The sequence below is a fragment of the Malaclemys terrapin genome, chromosome 24 (assembly GCF_027887155.1).
Source record: "Malaclemys terrapin pileata isolate rMalTer1 chromosome 24, rMalTer1.hap1, whole genome shotgun sequence".
NCBI classification, from domain to species: domain Eukaryota; kingdom Metazoa; phylum Chordata; order Testudines; family Emydidae; genus Malaclemys; species Malaclemys terrapin.
In genome coordinates, this window is record NC_071528.1 from 5,517,461 (window position 1) to 5,529,879 (window position 12,419).

General features: G+C 48.8%; 1 protein-coding gene across 5 annotated transcripts; it reads right to left on the reverse strand.

The window, feature by feature from the left end:
- Window positions 1–3,272: 3,272 nt before the first annotated feature.
- On the reverse strand, window positions 3,273–8,954 carry LOC128828802 (uncharacterized). Of its 5 annotated transcripts, none has more exons than XM_054013756.1 (3): window positions 8,294–8,954; window positions 5,680–6,063; window positions 3,273–3,964 (listed from the first exon to the last, which is right to left on the reverse strand). In XM_054013756.1, exons 2-3 carry the CDS (start codon window positions 6,048–6,050, stop codon window positions 3,574–3,576), a joined length of 762 nt encoding a protein of 253 aa, XP_053869731.1. In that variant the 5' UTR covers window positions 6,051–6,063; window positions 8,294–8,954; the 3' UTR covers window positions 3,273–3,573. The 5 variants fall into 5 exon arrangements, with proteins under 5 accessions (XP_053869731.1, XP_053869733.1, XP_053869730.1 ...); XM_054013758.1 differs by having other exon boundaries at window positions 8,286–8,954; XM_054013755.1 differs by having other exon boundaries at window positions 8,320–8,953.
- Window positions 8,955–12,419: the final 3,465 nt, after the last annotated feature.

The following is a 12,419-nucleotide window of genomic DNA, read 5'->3' on the forward strand; positions in this document are numbered from 1 at the left end:
GTATAAAGTCGAATGTACGCGGCCACACTAAGCACATTAATTCGGTGGTGTGCGTCCATGTTCCGGGGCTAGCGTCGATTTCTGGAGCATTGCACTGTGGGTAGCTATCCCATAGCTATCCCATAGTTCCCGCAGTCTCCCCCACCCATTGGAATTCTGGGTTGAGATCCCAGTGCCTGATGGGACAAAAAACATTGTCGCAAGTGGTTCTGGGTACAGCCTCACCCCTCCCTCCTTCCCTGCATGAAAGCAACGGACGGCAGACAACCATTTTGCGCCTTTTTTCCTGGGTGAACACTGCAGACTCCATACCATGGCAAGCATGGAGCCCGCTCAGCTCAAGACAGCAGTCATGAACATTGTAAACACCTCGCGCGTTCTCATGGAGTTTATGCTGAGCCAGGACCAGAAAAACGAGGCGAGAAGGCAGCGGCGGCGGCAGTGCAGCGACAAGCGTGATGAGGACATGGACATGAACATGGACACGGACACAGAATTGTGTCAAACCACGGGCCCCGGTGCTTTGGAGATCATGTTAATGGAGCAGGTTCTATCCATGGAATGCCGATTCTGGGCAAGGGAAACAAGCACAGACTGGTGGGACCGCATAGTGTTGCAGGTGTGGAATGATTCCCAGTGACTGCGGAACTTTCGCATGCGTAAGGGCACTTTCATGGAACTTTGTGACTTGCTGTCCCCTGCCCTGAAACACCAGAATACCAAGATGAGAGCAGCCCTCACAGTTGAGAAGCGAGTGGCGATAGCCCTGTGGAAGCTTGCAACGCCAGACAGCTACCGGTCAGTCGGGAATCGATTTGGAGTAGGCAAATCTACTGTGGGGGCTGCTGTGATGCAAGTAGCCAAAGCAATCACTCAGTTGCTGCTACGAAAGGTAGTGACTCCGGGAAATGTGCAGGTCATAGTGGATGGCTTTGCTGCAATGGGATTCCCTAACTGTGGAGGGGTGATAGATGGAACCCATATCCCTATCTTGGCACCAGAGCACCAGGGTACCCAGTACATAAACTGCAAGGGGTACTTTTCAATGGTGCTGCAAGCACTTGTGGATCACAAGGGACATTTCACCAACATCAACGTGGGCTGGCCGGGAAGGGTTCATGACGCTCGCGTCTTCAGGAACACTACTCTGTTTAAACGGCTGCAGCAAGGGACTTACTTTCCGGACCAGAAAATAACCGTTGGGGATGTTGAAATGCCAATAGTTATTCTTGGGGACCCAGCCTACCCCTTAATGCCATGGCTCATGAAGCCATACACAGGCAGCCTGGACAGGAGTCAGGAGCTGTTCAACTACAGGCTGAGCAAGTGCAGAATGGTGGTAGAATGTGCATTTGGCCATTTAAAAGGTCGCTGGCGATCGTTACTGACTCGCTCAGACCTCAGCCCTCAGCCAAACCAATTTCCCCATTGTTATTTCTGCTTGCTGTGTGCTCCACAATCTCTGTGAAAGTAAGGGGGAGACCTTTATGGCAGGGTGGGAGGCGGAGGCAAATCGCCTGACTGCTGATTACGCGCAGCCAGACACCAGGGCGATTAGAAGAGCACACCAGGAAGCGCTGTGCATCACATTTCGTCTTTTTGAACGAAGTTCTGCTAGCACTGAATCCTCTCCCCATATAGCGATCAGATCCAGTACCTCCCGTACGGTCCATGCTGGTGCTCTTTTTCGATTATCGGCCTGCATGGTTACCTGTGCTGATGAGCTATCTGTGGTCACCTGTGCTCTCCACGCTGGGCAAACAGGAAATGAAATTCAAATGTTCACGGGGCTTTTCCTGTCTACCTGGCCAGTGCATCCGAGTTCAGATTGCTGTCCAGAGCGGTCACAATGGTGCACTGTGGGATAGCTCCCGGAGGCCAATACCATCGAATTGTGGCCACACTAACCCTAATTCGAAATGATAAAATTAATTTTGGCGCTACTCCGCTCGTCGGGGTGGAGTACAGAAATCGATTTAAAGACCCTTTATTTCGAATTAAATGGCTTTGTTGTGTGGACGGGTGCAGGGTTAATTCGATTTAACGCTGCTAAATCCGAATTAAAGTCGTAGTGTAGACCAGGCCTAAGAGTCAGATTCAATCACCCCTACTGGTGACCTACTCGGGGTGTTGAGTTGTGTTACATACGCAACACAGAATCATAGAAACTTAGGGCTGGAAAGTCATCAAGTCCAGCCCCCTGCACTGAGGCAAGACCAAGTAAACCTAGACCATCCCTGACAGTTGTGTCTCCAATCTATTCTTAAAAACCTTCAATGATGGGATTCCACAACCTCCCTTGGAAACCCATTCCAGAGTTTAACGACCCTCCTTTGGTGCACATTAAACTCATTACTGTTTGTCTCCCCGCCAGTGAACATGGAGAACAACTGATCACAGGCCTCTTGATAACACCCCTTAACATACCTGAAGACAGTGATCAGGTTGCCCCCTCTATCTTTTTTTCTCAAGACTACATATGCCTTTTTTTAGCCTTTCCTCACAGGTCAGGTTTTCTAAACCTTTAATCATTTTTGTTGCTCTCCTCTGGAGGAGGTGAGGCCAAGCCATGCTGCCCCCAACACCAACCAGCAGGGCTGGTCAGCCCTGAGGGGGGAGCACACACTGTCCCTCTCCTAGGGGCAACAGCTGCACTCTGGGCTAGCTCCTGGCAGCGTCGTTCCTCCCATAGGCACAATTCCCCCTGCACTTCCCGTAGGGAGGCGTGGCCATGGCCCCATACCAGGGGCAGTTCCTACGAGGCAGCCTCTGGCGCTGAACTTGAGATTCACCCAAAACAATGGGATGGGCCTGATCCCACTGACGACAATGGAGCCGGCCAGAGCCTGAAGAACTGACTTGTCTTCTCTTCCTGAGGCCTGGTCCACATGCCACTTTTGACCCAATGTAACGGTTTTGGTTCAGGGTGTGATGTTTAGCAAAATAGTTAAATCAGCATAACCCCCACAGTGGGGGCAGTTATACTGGTATAGTGGTGCCTCATCCCAGATAGCTTATTCCCTTCCATTATAGGAATAAGCTATACTGGTATAGGCACCACCAACTTTATACTGGTATAATTGCATCCACACTGCGTGGGCGCTCTACTGCTTTAAGCTATACCAGTAAATCTTGTGTGTGCAAACAAGGCTTCAGAATATACACATATTCTCGTCCTATTAGAAACTGCATATGTGTGAGAGAGAGAAACGACCAAAGGTTTGGAGCCAACAGTTAGATGCTTCTCTGAAATAAAGAAGGGGAGAAAAATATATTCATAGAGAGTTTATTCGATTGTCACAAAAGTGGTAAATACATTCTACTGACTCGGTGGAACTAGCTAAATAGTACGACAAATTATTTGCAAGTGATTTATTCAAAATTGAAAAAAATTGTCAGATACATTATTTGTTGCAAATCATTAGCTCACATATTTAGTCACCAGGACACACACAACTGTTGTGTTGGCTCTTAAAGCCAATACTGGCGAAGCCCCATGGATTTATAAGGTGTATTAATTGGGGGTCGTCGTCTTCTCGATATTTTATAAGCAAGCAGCAGGAGAAAAGCATGTTATTGAAATTTGTAAACTTCTGTAGGTTTATTTTCTTGCCACATTCCATGGCTCTCCACGATCCAGGTGCAATGCAAAGGGGTGTTACACTGAGCGATCTGTTCACCCCTTTTCACCTTTATAGAATGGGTTGATATATTTACCATGCCCGCTACAATACCGATGGATTTGTAGGAGGATAACTTCTTGGGGTTCACTTTATTAATAGTTTTTGTTTTTCCTGGATCAACTGCAACCCCTGAGTTGAAGTAACTGTCTCTCACGTGGCTTAGAATTCTTTCAGGACTCAGCACTTGGGCTAGCCGACCTTCGTGAACCACAACATTGATGACTTCTTTGGTTTTGTTGGTAACTTTAATGATGTAGCTGGATTTATCATCAGGTACAAAACTGGATCAGAAAGGAAATGATTAGCGTGTCAGTCCTGCCCATGGGAAGAGCACTTCGAAAGCTTCAGATTCATTAACAAAGTTTTCATGCACACGCTAACCCCTGTTCCCCCCGCACCTTACAACTCTCCAGAGAAAGCACCAAAAATAGACAAAATAGCAATGGACCAAAACTGGGACCTTGTATATGAACACATCTCCTGGCCTCAGGGTGAGGGACTCAGATCAGAAGCGGATCTAGAACTGAACCACCCTGATGTTTGAGTGTGGCCTTGCAAAAACAAGCTAACTATATTATGTGGCACCAGAACCCGACCCTTCCATCCCATCCCCTGGTTTGCCCATAATAAGGATGGGGAAAACACCCCCAGGTCCGGTAGTTTAGATAAATTTGAAGCAAGGTCCTAACAGTCTCCTGGGTTGGGGGTTTATTACACCAAACGAAAGCTTAATGGACCAAGATTTGCAAAACCAAACCAGCCTCTTTGGTCCAGATACACAGGTTAGGGGTCTGGCCAAGATTTACATGCGATTGTGAAGGACTGAGTGAAGACCGTTCCTTCCCTCCTTTCTGTACTGTTCCATCATAGGAGAACAAATAAGACACTCAATGAATTAGGAGATTTTCCAGGGCACCAATGGTAGTTAGGCACCTAACTGCCAGTGAAAGTCAATGGGAATTGGGAACCTAACGGCCTTTGAAAAAAATCTCCTTTGAAGTCCTTCACATCTAGAGCAAGTAAAACAAAATGGACCAAGATTTTCAAAACCAGAAGCCACAATGAGGCACCTAATAAATGGCCTAATGTTCAGAAGGACTTACCCACCACACAGCTTCGAGTGACGTCGGTATGGCTTCATGGGATGGAATTTTTAAAAAAGCAAAGGAAATTACATATGGAAAGTATGTAGGGATTTAGAGGGACTTTATTCGGGTTGCCAAGTCACGCCCACAGAAGTTAGAAAATGGCAGAATGAGGTTGCTTGTGCAACCTTAATTCAGCCCCTTGTGCATATGCATCCTGGCATCCTTTAATGATGTGATTACCATTTATCCACAGGACTAGAGCTTCGTTCACTGCACAGAACAGACAGTGAATGAGGCAGAAATTGTAAAGAAAGGAAATGTGTTAAGGCATTTGACTAGAACCCAGGGAGCTGGGTTCTGTCCCTAACTCTGTCTCAGACTTCCTCTGTGATGATGGGGAAGGCTGTATCAGAATGCACATGCAAAAAGGGGGCCTAATTCAGATTGAAGAGGCAATAATAATTCTGGCATTTTCTGACTTGTAACCTTAATGTAGGATTTTGTGTATAATTAGTGATTATGAATGGATTTTTTAAAATTATGTACAGTCATGTTACCAGCATCGCCAACTCTCACAATTTGATTGCAAATCTCACGATATTTGGTACTTGTCTGAAAGCCCTAGCTCTTGGAATCATGTGATTACATGAGAATCTCAGCTTTCATTTTGTTTTTAAAGCAGGTTTCTAGCTCTTATGGTTGCAGAGAAATACCTGAAAACATGAACCTAGTGAGACCTAAGGGCTGAGAGACCAAATGACAAAGAAAAAGAACACAACATTTCTTTTTCATCCTGATTGTTATGCCAGTTGCATGATTTCATGGGGCCTGACTGGTGGTTTTTGAAGATTTGAGGTTGGGGATTCTGGGTTACAGTGATATAATCTGAAGGAGAAAAATCAACTTACCCAAATGGTTTGCATATTGACTGGTTATCTTCCCGATAGATTTTGTCATCATCCACAATCCAGGTGCAATGCAGAGGAGTTTGACACACAGCCACCCCCTCATCATCCTCTCTTGTCACCTTAATGTAGTACCATTCTGCTCCGGTCAACCCAACTCCATAGGTGAAGATTTTCAAGATACCAACTTCGTTTACAACTGACGTTTCCCCTGGTGAAACTCTCAGCTCCTCCTTAGTGAAGAATGACTTGAGGAGGTCGTAGGTAGGCACGACCAGAGACTCACTCAACGATCGTAATACCGGATTGGTACTAACAACAACGGTGACACATCCCTTACTGTTGTTGGCAACTTGAATGATGTAGCTTGACATTTTAGATGCTAAACTGGAGCAGAAAAGAAAATCATTATCATGTCAGTCCTGCTGCCCCCAAACCCTTGATTTTGATGAAGCCAAGAAGTTTTCTGGATTTAAAATAAAACTGTTTCTTATGATTAACCTTGGGAACAAGCTACCAAGGGAAGCGGTAGATTCTCGATCTCTTGATGTCTTCAAATCCACACTGGCCACCTTTCTGGAAGCTGCTTCAGCCAAACAAGTTATTGGGCTCAACAGAGGGGTAACTGGGTGGGATGTAATGGCCTGCGCAATACAGGTGTCAGACTAGATGATCTAATGGTCTCTCTTGGCCTTAAAATCTATGAATCTCTGACTGATCTCACATGAAGGAAATGCTTGTGAGCACTTCCCCCTCTGGAAACTTATTAGGTTTAATGTCCATTCTCATTGCATAATGAGGGGTGGAGTCGACTTTGGACCTCGATGGCATCCTAGCTTGTCTGGGAAATGGCTTGGCTTTCTGCCAGCTCTGAGTCGTAAGCCAGGCTGGCTTGTGAACAAATACAACTAGAACCCAGTGCTACAAATCCAGCCTGGAGTCTCTTTCTGGAAGAAACACTGAGAATCGCTGGATGACGTTCTCTGCCCTGTGCTACGCAGAAGATCACAGATGATCTAATGGTTCCTCTTGGCCTAACAGTCGATGAGAAGTGACTGTTAGGTGTCACGAGACGGGCAGAGCTCAGACGACAGGCGGCCAGCATTGCATCTGAGCAATGGGTGAGGGCCAGATCCTGGCGCTCTGACACTTGTGTAATCCCCTTGAGTCTAGTGGCATGTAAGTGACGTCTGAGGGGTGATGCCTGGGTGAAGGAGGGCAGGGCTGGCTGCACGTCGGTGCAGGACGAGGTTTAGCGATGATCCCGCCAACACTTACTCACCTGAGCAGCCCCATTTAAATCCCACTTAACTAAGTACAGGGTTCGAGGGTCTGAACCAACAGACCCAAACCTGATTCTGACTTGACTTCTGGCTTCACAGCTGTATACTCAGACCTGCCCCGGGCCCTGCCTCACACGCGACACTCCTGCATTTGGCAGCGTGGTCACACCCGCCTGCACTTCTGATACCAAGTCCGGCTGAGGCCGAGCGAGAGGGCTCTGTCCCGGAGACACATTGCGGGTTAGGGGGAGGTGCAGTAGCCTGCAAGGCTACGAGTTCGAGTCTGGGCTATTCCCATATCCTCTATGAATACTTTTGGGCCATTCACAGCCCTTCGTGCTCACCCAGCCCACCGTCCCCTGCCCACCATACAGGATACTGGGTGGGGACACAGGTCACTGTGCGCAGCTAGGAACAGAACCCAGGTCTCTAATAGGACAGCCCAAAGCTCATCTCCTGCACCACTCTGCCTTTCAGAATGAGCCTGGCTAGGTTGCCTGTAACCACCATACCACTCTGGTCCCCGAGCCAGGAACAGAACCCAGGCGTCCCGACAGACAACACGGCAAAGCGGTCTCACAAACAGTCGTGTATCCCACTGGCAGAGAGTGCGTCTCCCCCCACCATGGGGCGACCCACACACAGGGTAACCGCCGGCTTCTTCCGCCCGTCATTCCCGGAGCGCGAGTGGGAGAGGGGGCTTGCTATGGACCCGAAGATCCTGGGGTTAAATTCTGCAGATGACCCAGGCAGGGAAAAAATATCGAGTGCTCATGTAACCATGTCCCAATGGCCCCGCGGGGCTGAAACGAGGGTGCGCGTTACACTCCCGAGGGACAGGCTTTGCTGTCTTAGGAGAACCCCGTTCCCAGAGTCCCGCCCTGTCTTTAGGGAGCTTCCCGCAGGTGGGGTCTCCGCCACCCTGCAGCTGCAGGAAGGGCGTTCAGCGCAGGCGCACTCTGCCCACAGACCTTGCCGGGCAGCTCCATCGAGTGCCCCACCCTGGGCCTTTAAAGGGGCAGCTCTGGTAGCTCAACGTACATCAAGTAACCAAAATAAAGGGGAGAACAAAACAAACAGTGACTCAGATACACCCTGCACTACTGCTCCTTTCACTGTTTCACACTGCGTCTGGAGCCCCGTTCATTCCAGTGTCCTCCCAGACGGCGGTTCTACCTCTACCATCACCTCAAGGTACTTCCCTGGGATCTTTGTGCCTGGAGCAGTTGTATAATTGGAGCTTCAGAATTCGCTCCAGGACTAACGGGTTGTTCTCCGCAGATGTGAAATGCAGCAAACCCGTTGAGTGAGAAGGGTCATTCGTACATTGTCACCTCGCTGAGGACTCTACAGGTGTTACCTTCCTGCAGCTTTCAGAAGTCCCGGTTCCGTGTCTGGGCTGAAGCAGCTACTGCAGCTCGGCTGTTTCCTATGAAGGCAGTTGCTGAAGTGTAGCGAGAAGATGCTGCGTGAGCTGAACACTGGCTAGAAAGGGCTGGGGGGCAAAGAGTAAAACTCAAAGGTTAATGCTGCATCCAAGTTCTGAGAAATCACACGATGGGGGAAATGGAAAGTAAAACTCCACTGCGAGGAACAGGAGCACTGACCCTCCCAACACCCATCCAGGAAACTGCTGATGGGCTCCAACACCTTCTGGAGAGGATGAACCCAAATTGGAAGGGGAGATACCATCGGGGGAAGGAAAAACATCCACACGCTCATGCTACCCTGACAGCCCTTTACATGGGGACCAACCCTTGTGGCCCCAAGTTGGGATGGGAGAGTAAAGTTCCCACCGTCCACCTTATCTACAGCTACCCAATGGTCTCGTGTACTGCCACCAGCTCCCTATAGGCTTAGCACTACCCGTTGAAACGTAGCCTAGAAACAATTCCAGAGCCCTGCTCCAGACAGTCACAGACACACAGAGATGGGAAGGGCGGGAGAAACATTTCAAACTAGCATCTAAGTACTTGCAGGGCCCTACTCACTGTATTATCACAAACTGCAGAGGAGCTATCCCCATCGAGAGGAGGGGAAGCATTATCATCTTCACTGGACAGATGGGAAACTGAGGGCCTTGGTAGGGAAAGCAACTTGCCTAAGGTCACATAGGAAAGTCGGTGGCACAGCTAGGAACTCATCCCAGGTCTGAATCTCCATCCCATGATACCTACCTCCCCCTTTGCCACCTTATTACCTTTCCTGTGGTAGCACCTAGGCGCCACAGCCTTGGACCAGGACCCCGCTGTGCTGGGTGCTGCACAAACGCAGCTTACAATCTATTCCGGGAGCAAACCAGCCTGGCTCAAGCCTTTCCGAAGGGCTGAACGCCCGTTAAATCCTACTTCAGCACAGGGATTAGAAGCCCAAGTGCCCACAGACTGCGGGGCATTCGGGAACTCTGTCCTGGGCAGCCCCCTGGCCTGTAGCCGAGATGCTTCATCAAGAGGCACAGTCTATGCTGCAGAGGCAATCAAAGCCTGAAGTGCCACATGGGTCAGACCGTTCCAGAGAGGGAAGGAGGAGGTGAGGCCAAGCCATGCTGCCCCCAACACCAACCAGCAGGGCTGGCCAGCCCTGAGGGGGGAGCACACGCTGTCCCTCTCCTAGGGGCAGCAGCTGCACTCCGGGCCAGGTCCTGGCAGCGTCGTTCCTCCCATAGGCACAATGCCCCCTGCACTTCCCGTAGGGAGGCGTGGCCGTGGCCCCAGACCAGGGGCAGTTCCTACGAGGCAGCCTCTGGCGCTGAACTTGAGATTCACCCAAAACAATGGGATGGGCCTGATCCCACTGGCGACAATGGAGCTGACCAGGACCTGAAGAACTGACTTGTCTCCTCTTCCTGCGGCCTGGTCCACATGCCACTTTTGACCCAATGTAACGGTTTGGTTCAGGGTGTGATTTTTTAAGCAAAATAGTTAAATCAGCACAACCCCCCCAGTGGGGGCAGTTACACTGGTATAGTGGTGTCCATAGATGCCGACTCCCTGGGTGCTCCGGGGCTGGAGCACCCACGGGGAAAAATTGGTGGGTGCTCAGCACCCACTGGCAGCTCCCCCCCCAGCTCACCTCTCCCTCCTCCCCTGAGCGCGCCACGTGCCCGCTTCATCCCCCTAGCTCCCAGTGCTTGCGCTGCGAAACAGCTGTTTTGCGCGGCTGGGAGGGAGGGGGAGGAGGGGGAACGTGGTGCGCTCGGGGAAGAGGCGGGGCCGGGATTTGGGGAAGGGGTCCAATAGGAGCAGGGAGGGGGCGGAGTTGGGGCAGGGACTTCAGGGAAGGGATTGGAATGGGGGTGGGGCAGGGGTGGGGAAAGGGTGGAGTTGGGGCGGGGGGGGGCACAAGTACCGACCGGCGCCAGGGAAAGTTGGCGCCTATAGTGGTGTCAAATACTCAGATACCTTATTTCCCTTCCATTATAGGAATACTGGTATAGGCACCACCAACTTAATAGTGGTCTAATCTCACCACACTGCGTGGGCGCTCTGCTGCTCTAAGCTATACCAGTACAGTGAAAGCAGTAAATCTTGCGTGTGCAGACAAGGCTTCAGAATATACAGTTATGTGTGAAAGAAACGATCAAAGGTTTGGAGCCAACAGTTTAGATGCTTCTCTGAAATAACGAAGGGGAGAAAAATATATTCATAGAGAGTTTATTCAATTGTCACAAAAAGCGGTGAATACATTCTGCTGACTTCTTATTTTGCTGAATTTGCCTCAGTGGAACTGGCTAAATAGTAAGACAAATTATTTGCAAGTGATTTATTCAACAAAACTGAAAAGATTTTTCAGATAAATTATTTGTTGCAAATGATTAGTTCACTTAGTCACCAGGACACACACAACTGTTGAGTTGGCTCCTAAAGCAAATACTGGCAAAGCCCCATGGATTTATAAGACATTCATTGGGGTCTGGTGGCACCTTAAAGACTAACAGATTTATTTGGGCATAAGCTTTCGTGAGTAAAAACCTCACTTCTTCGGATGCATCTGTTAGTCTTTAAGGTGCCACCAGACTCCTTGTTGTTTTTGTAGATACAGACTAACACGGCTACCCCCTGATACTTGACATTCATTGGGGTCTTCTTCTGCTGCTTGCTTATAATAATATTGAGAAGGAGAAAAGCATGTTACTGAAATTTGTAAACTTCTGTAGGTTTATTTTCTTGCCACATTCCCTGGCTCTCCACGATCCAGGTGCAGTGCAAAGGGGTGTTACACTGAGCGATCTGTTCACCCCTTTTCACCTTTATAGAATAGATTGATATATTTACCATGCCCACTATATTACTGATGGAAGTGTAGGAGGATAAATCCTTGGGGTTCACTTTATTAATCGTTTTTGTTTTTCCTGGATCAACTGCAAACCCTGAGTTGAACCAGCGGTGTCTCACACGGCTTAGAATTCCTCCAGGACTCAGCAGGCCTTTGTGAACCACAACATTGATGACTTCTTTGGTTTTGTTGGTAACTTTAATGATGTAGCTGGATTTATCATCAGGTACAAAACTGGATCAGAAAGGAAATGATTAGCGTGTCAGTCCTGCCCATGGAAAGAGCACTTTGAAAGCTTCAGATTCATTAAAGTTTTCATGCACACGCTAACCCCTGTTCCCCCCGCACCTTACAACTCTCCAGAGAAAGCACCAAATATAGACAAAATAGCAGTGGACCAAAACTGGGACCTCGTATATGAACACATCCCCTGGCCTCAGGGTGAGGGACTCGGATCAGAAGGGGATCTAGAACTGAACCACCCTGATGTTTGAAGAAGAACAGGAGTATGCATCCGAAGAAGTGGGCTGTAGTCCACGAAAGCTTATGCTCTAATAAATCTGTTAGTCTCTAAGGTGCCACAAGTACTCCTGTTCTTCTTTTTGTGGATACAGACTAACACGGCTGCTACTCTGAAACCTGATGTTTGAGTGTGGCCTTGCAAAAACAAGGTAACTATATTATGTGGCACCAGAACCCGACCCTTCCATCCCATCCCCTGGTTTGCCCATAATAAGGATGGGAAAAATACCCCCAGGTCCAGTAGTTTAGATAAAATTGAAGTAAGGTCCTAACAGTCTCCTGGGTTGGGGGTTGATTACACCAAACGAAAGCTTAATGGACCAAGATTTGCAAAACCAAACCAGCCTCTTTGGTCCAGATACACAGGTTAGGGGTCTGGCCAAGATTTACATGCGATTGTGAAGGACTGAGTGAAGACCGTTCCTTCCCTCCTTTCTGTACTGTTCCATCTTAGGAGAACAAATAAGACACTCAATATATTAGAAGATTTTCCAGGGCACCAATGGTAGTTAGGCACCTAACTGCCAGTGAAAGTCTATGGGAATTGGGAACCTAACAGCCTTTGAAAAAAATCTCCTTTGAAGTCCTTCACATCTAGAGCAAGTAAAACAAAATGGACCAAGATTTTCAAAACCAGAAGCCACAATGAGGCACCTAATAAAT

Coding starts and splice junctions, on each gene's coding strand:
- LOC128828802 (XM_054013756.1), bottom strand. CDS start 6,050: ATGTCAAGCTACATCATTCAAGTTGCCAACAACAGTAAGGGATGTGTC. Junction 3,965..5,679: donor TCAATATGCAAACCATTTGG/GTAAGTTGATTT, acceptor TTTCTGATCCAG/TTTTGTACCTGATGATAAAT.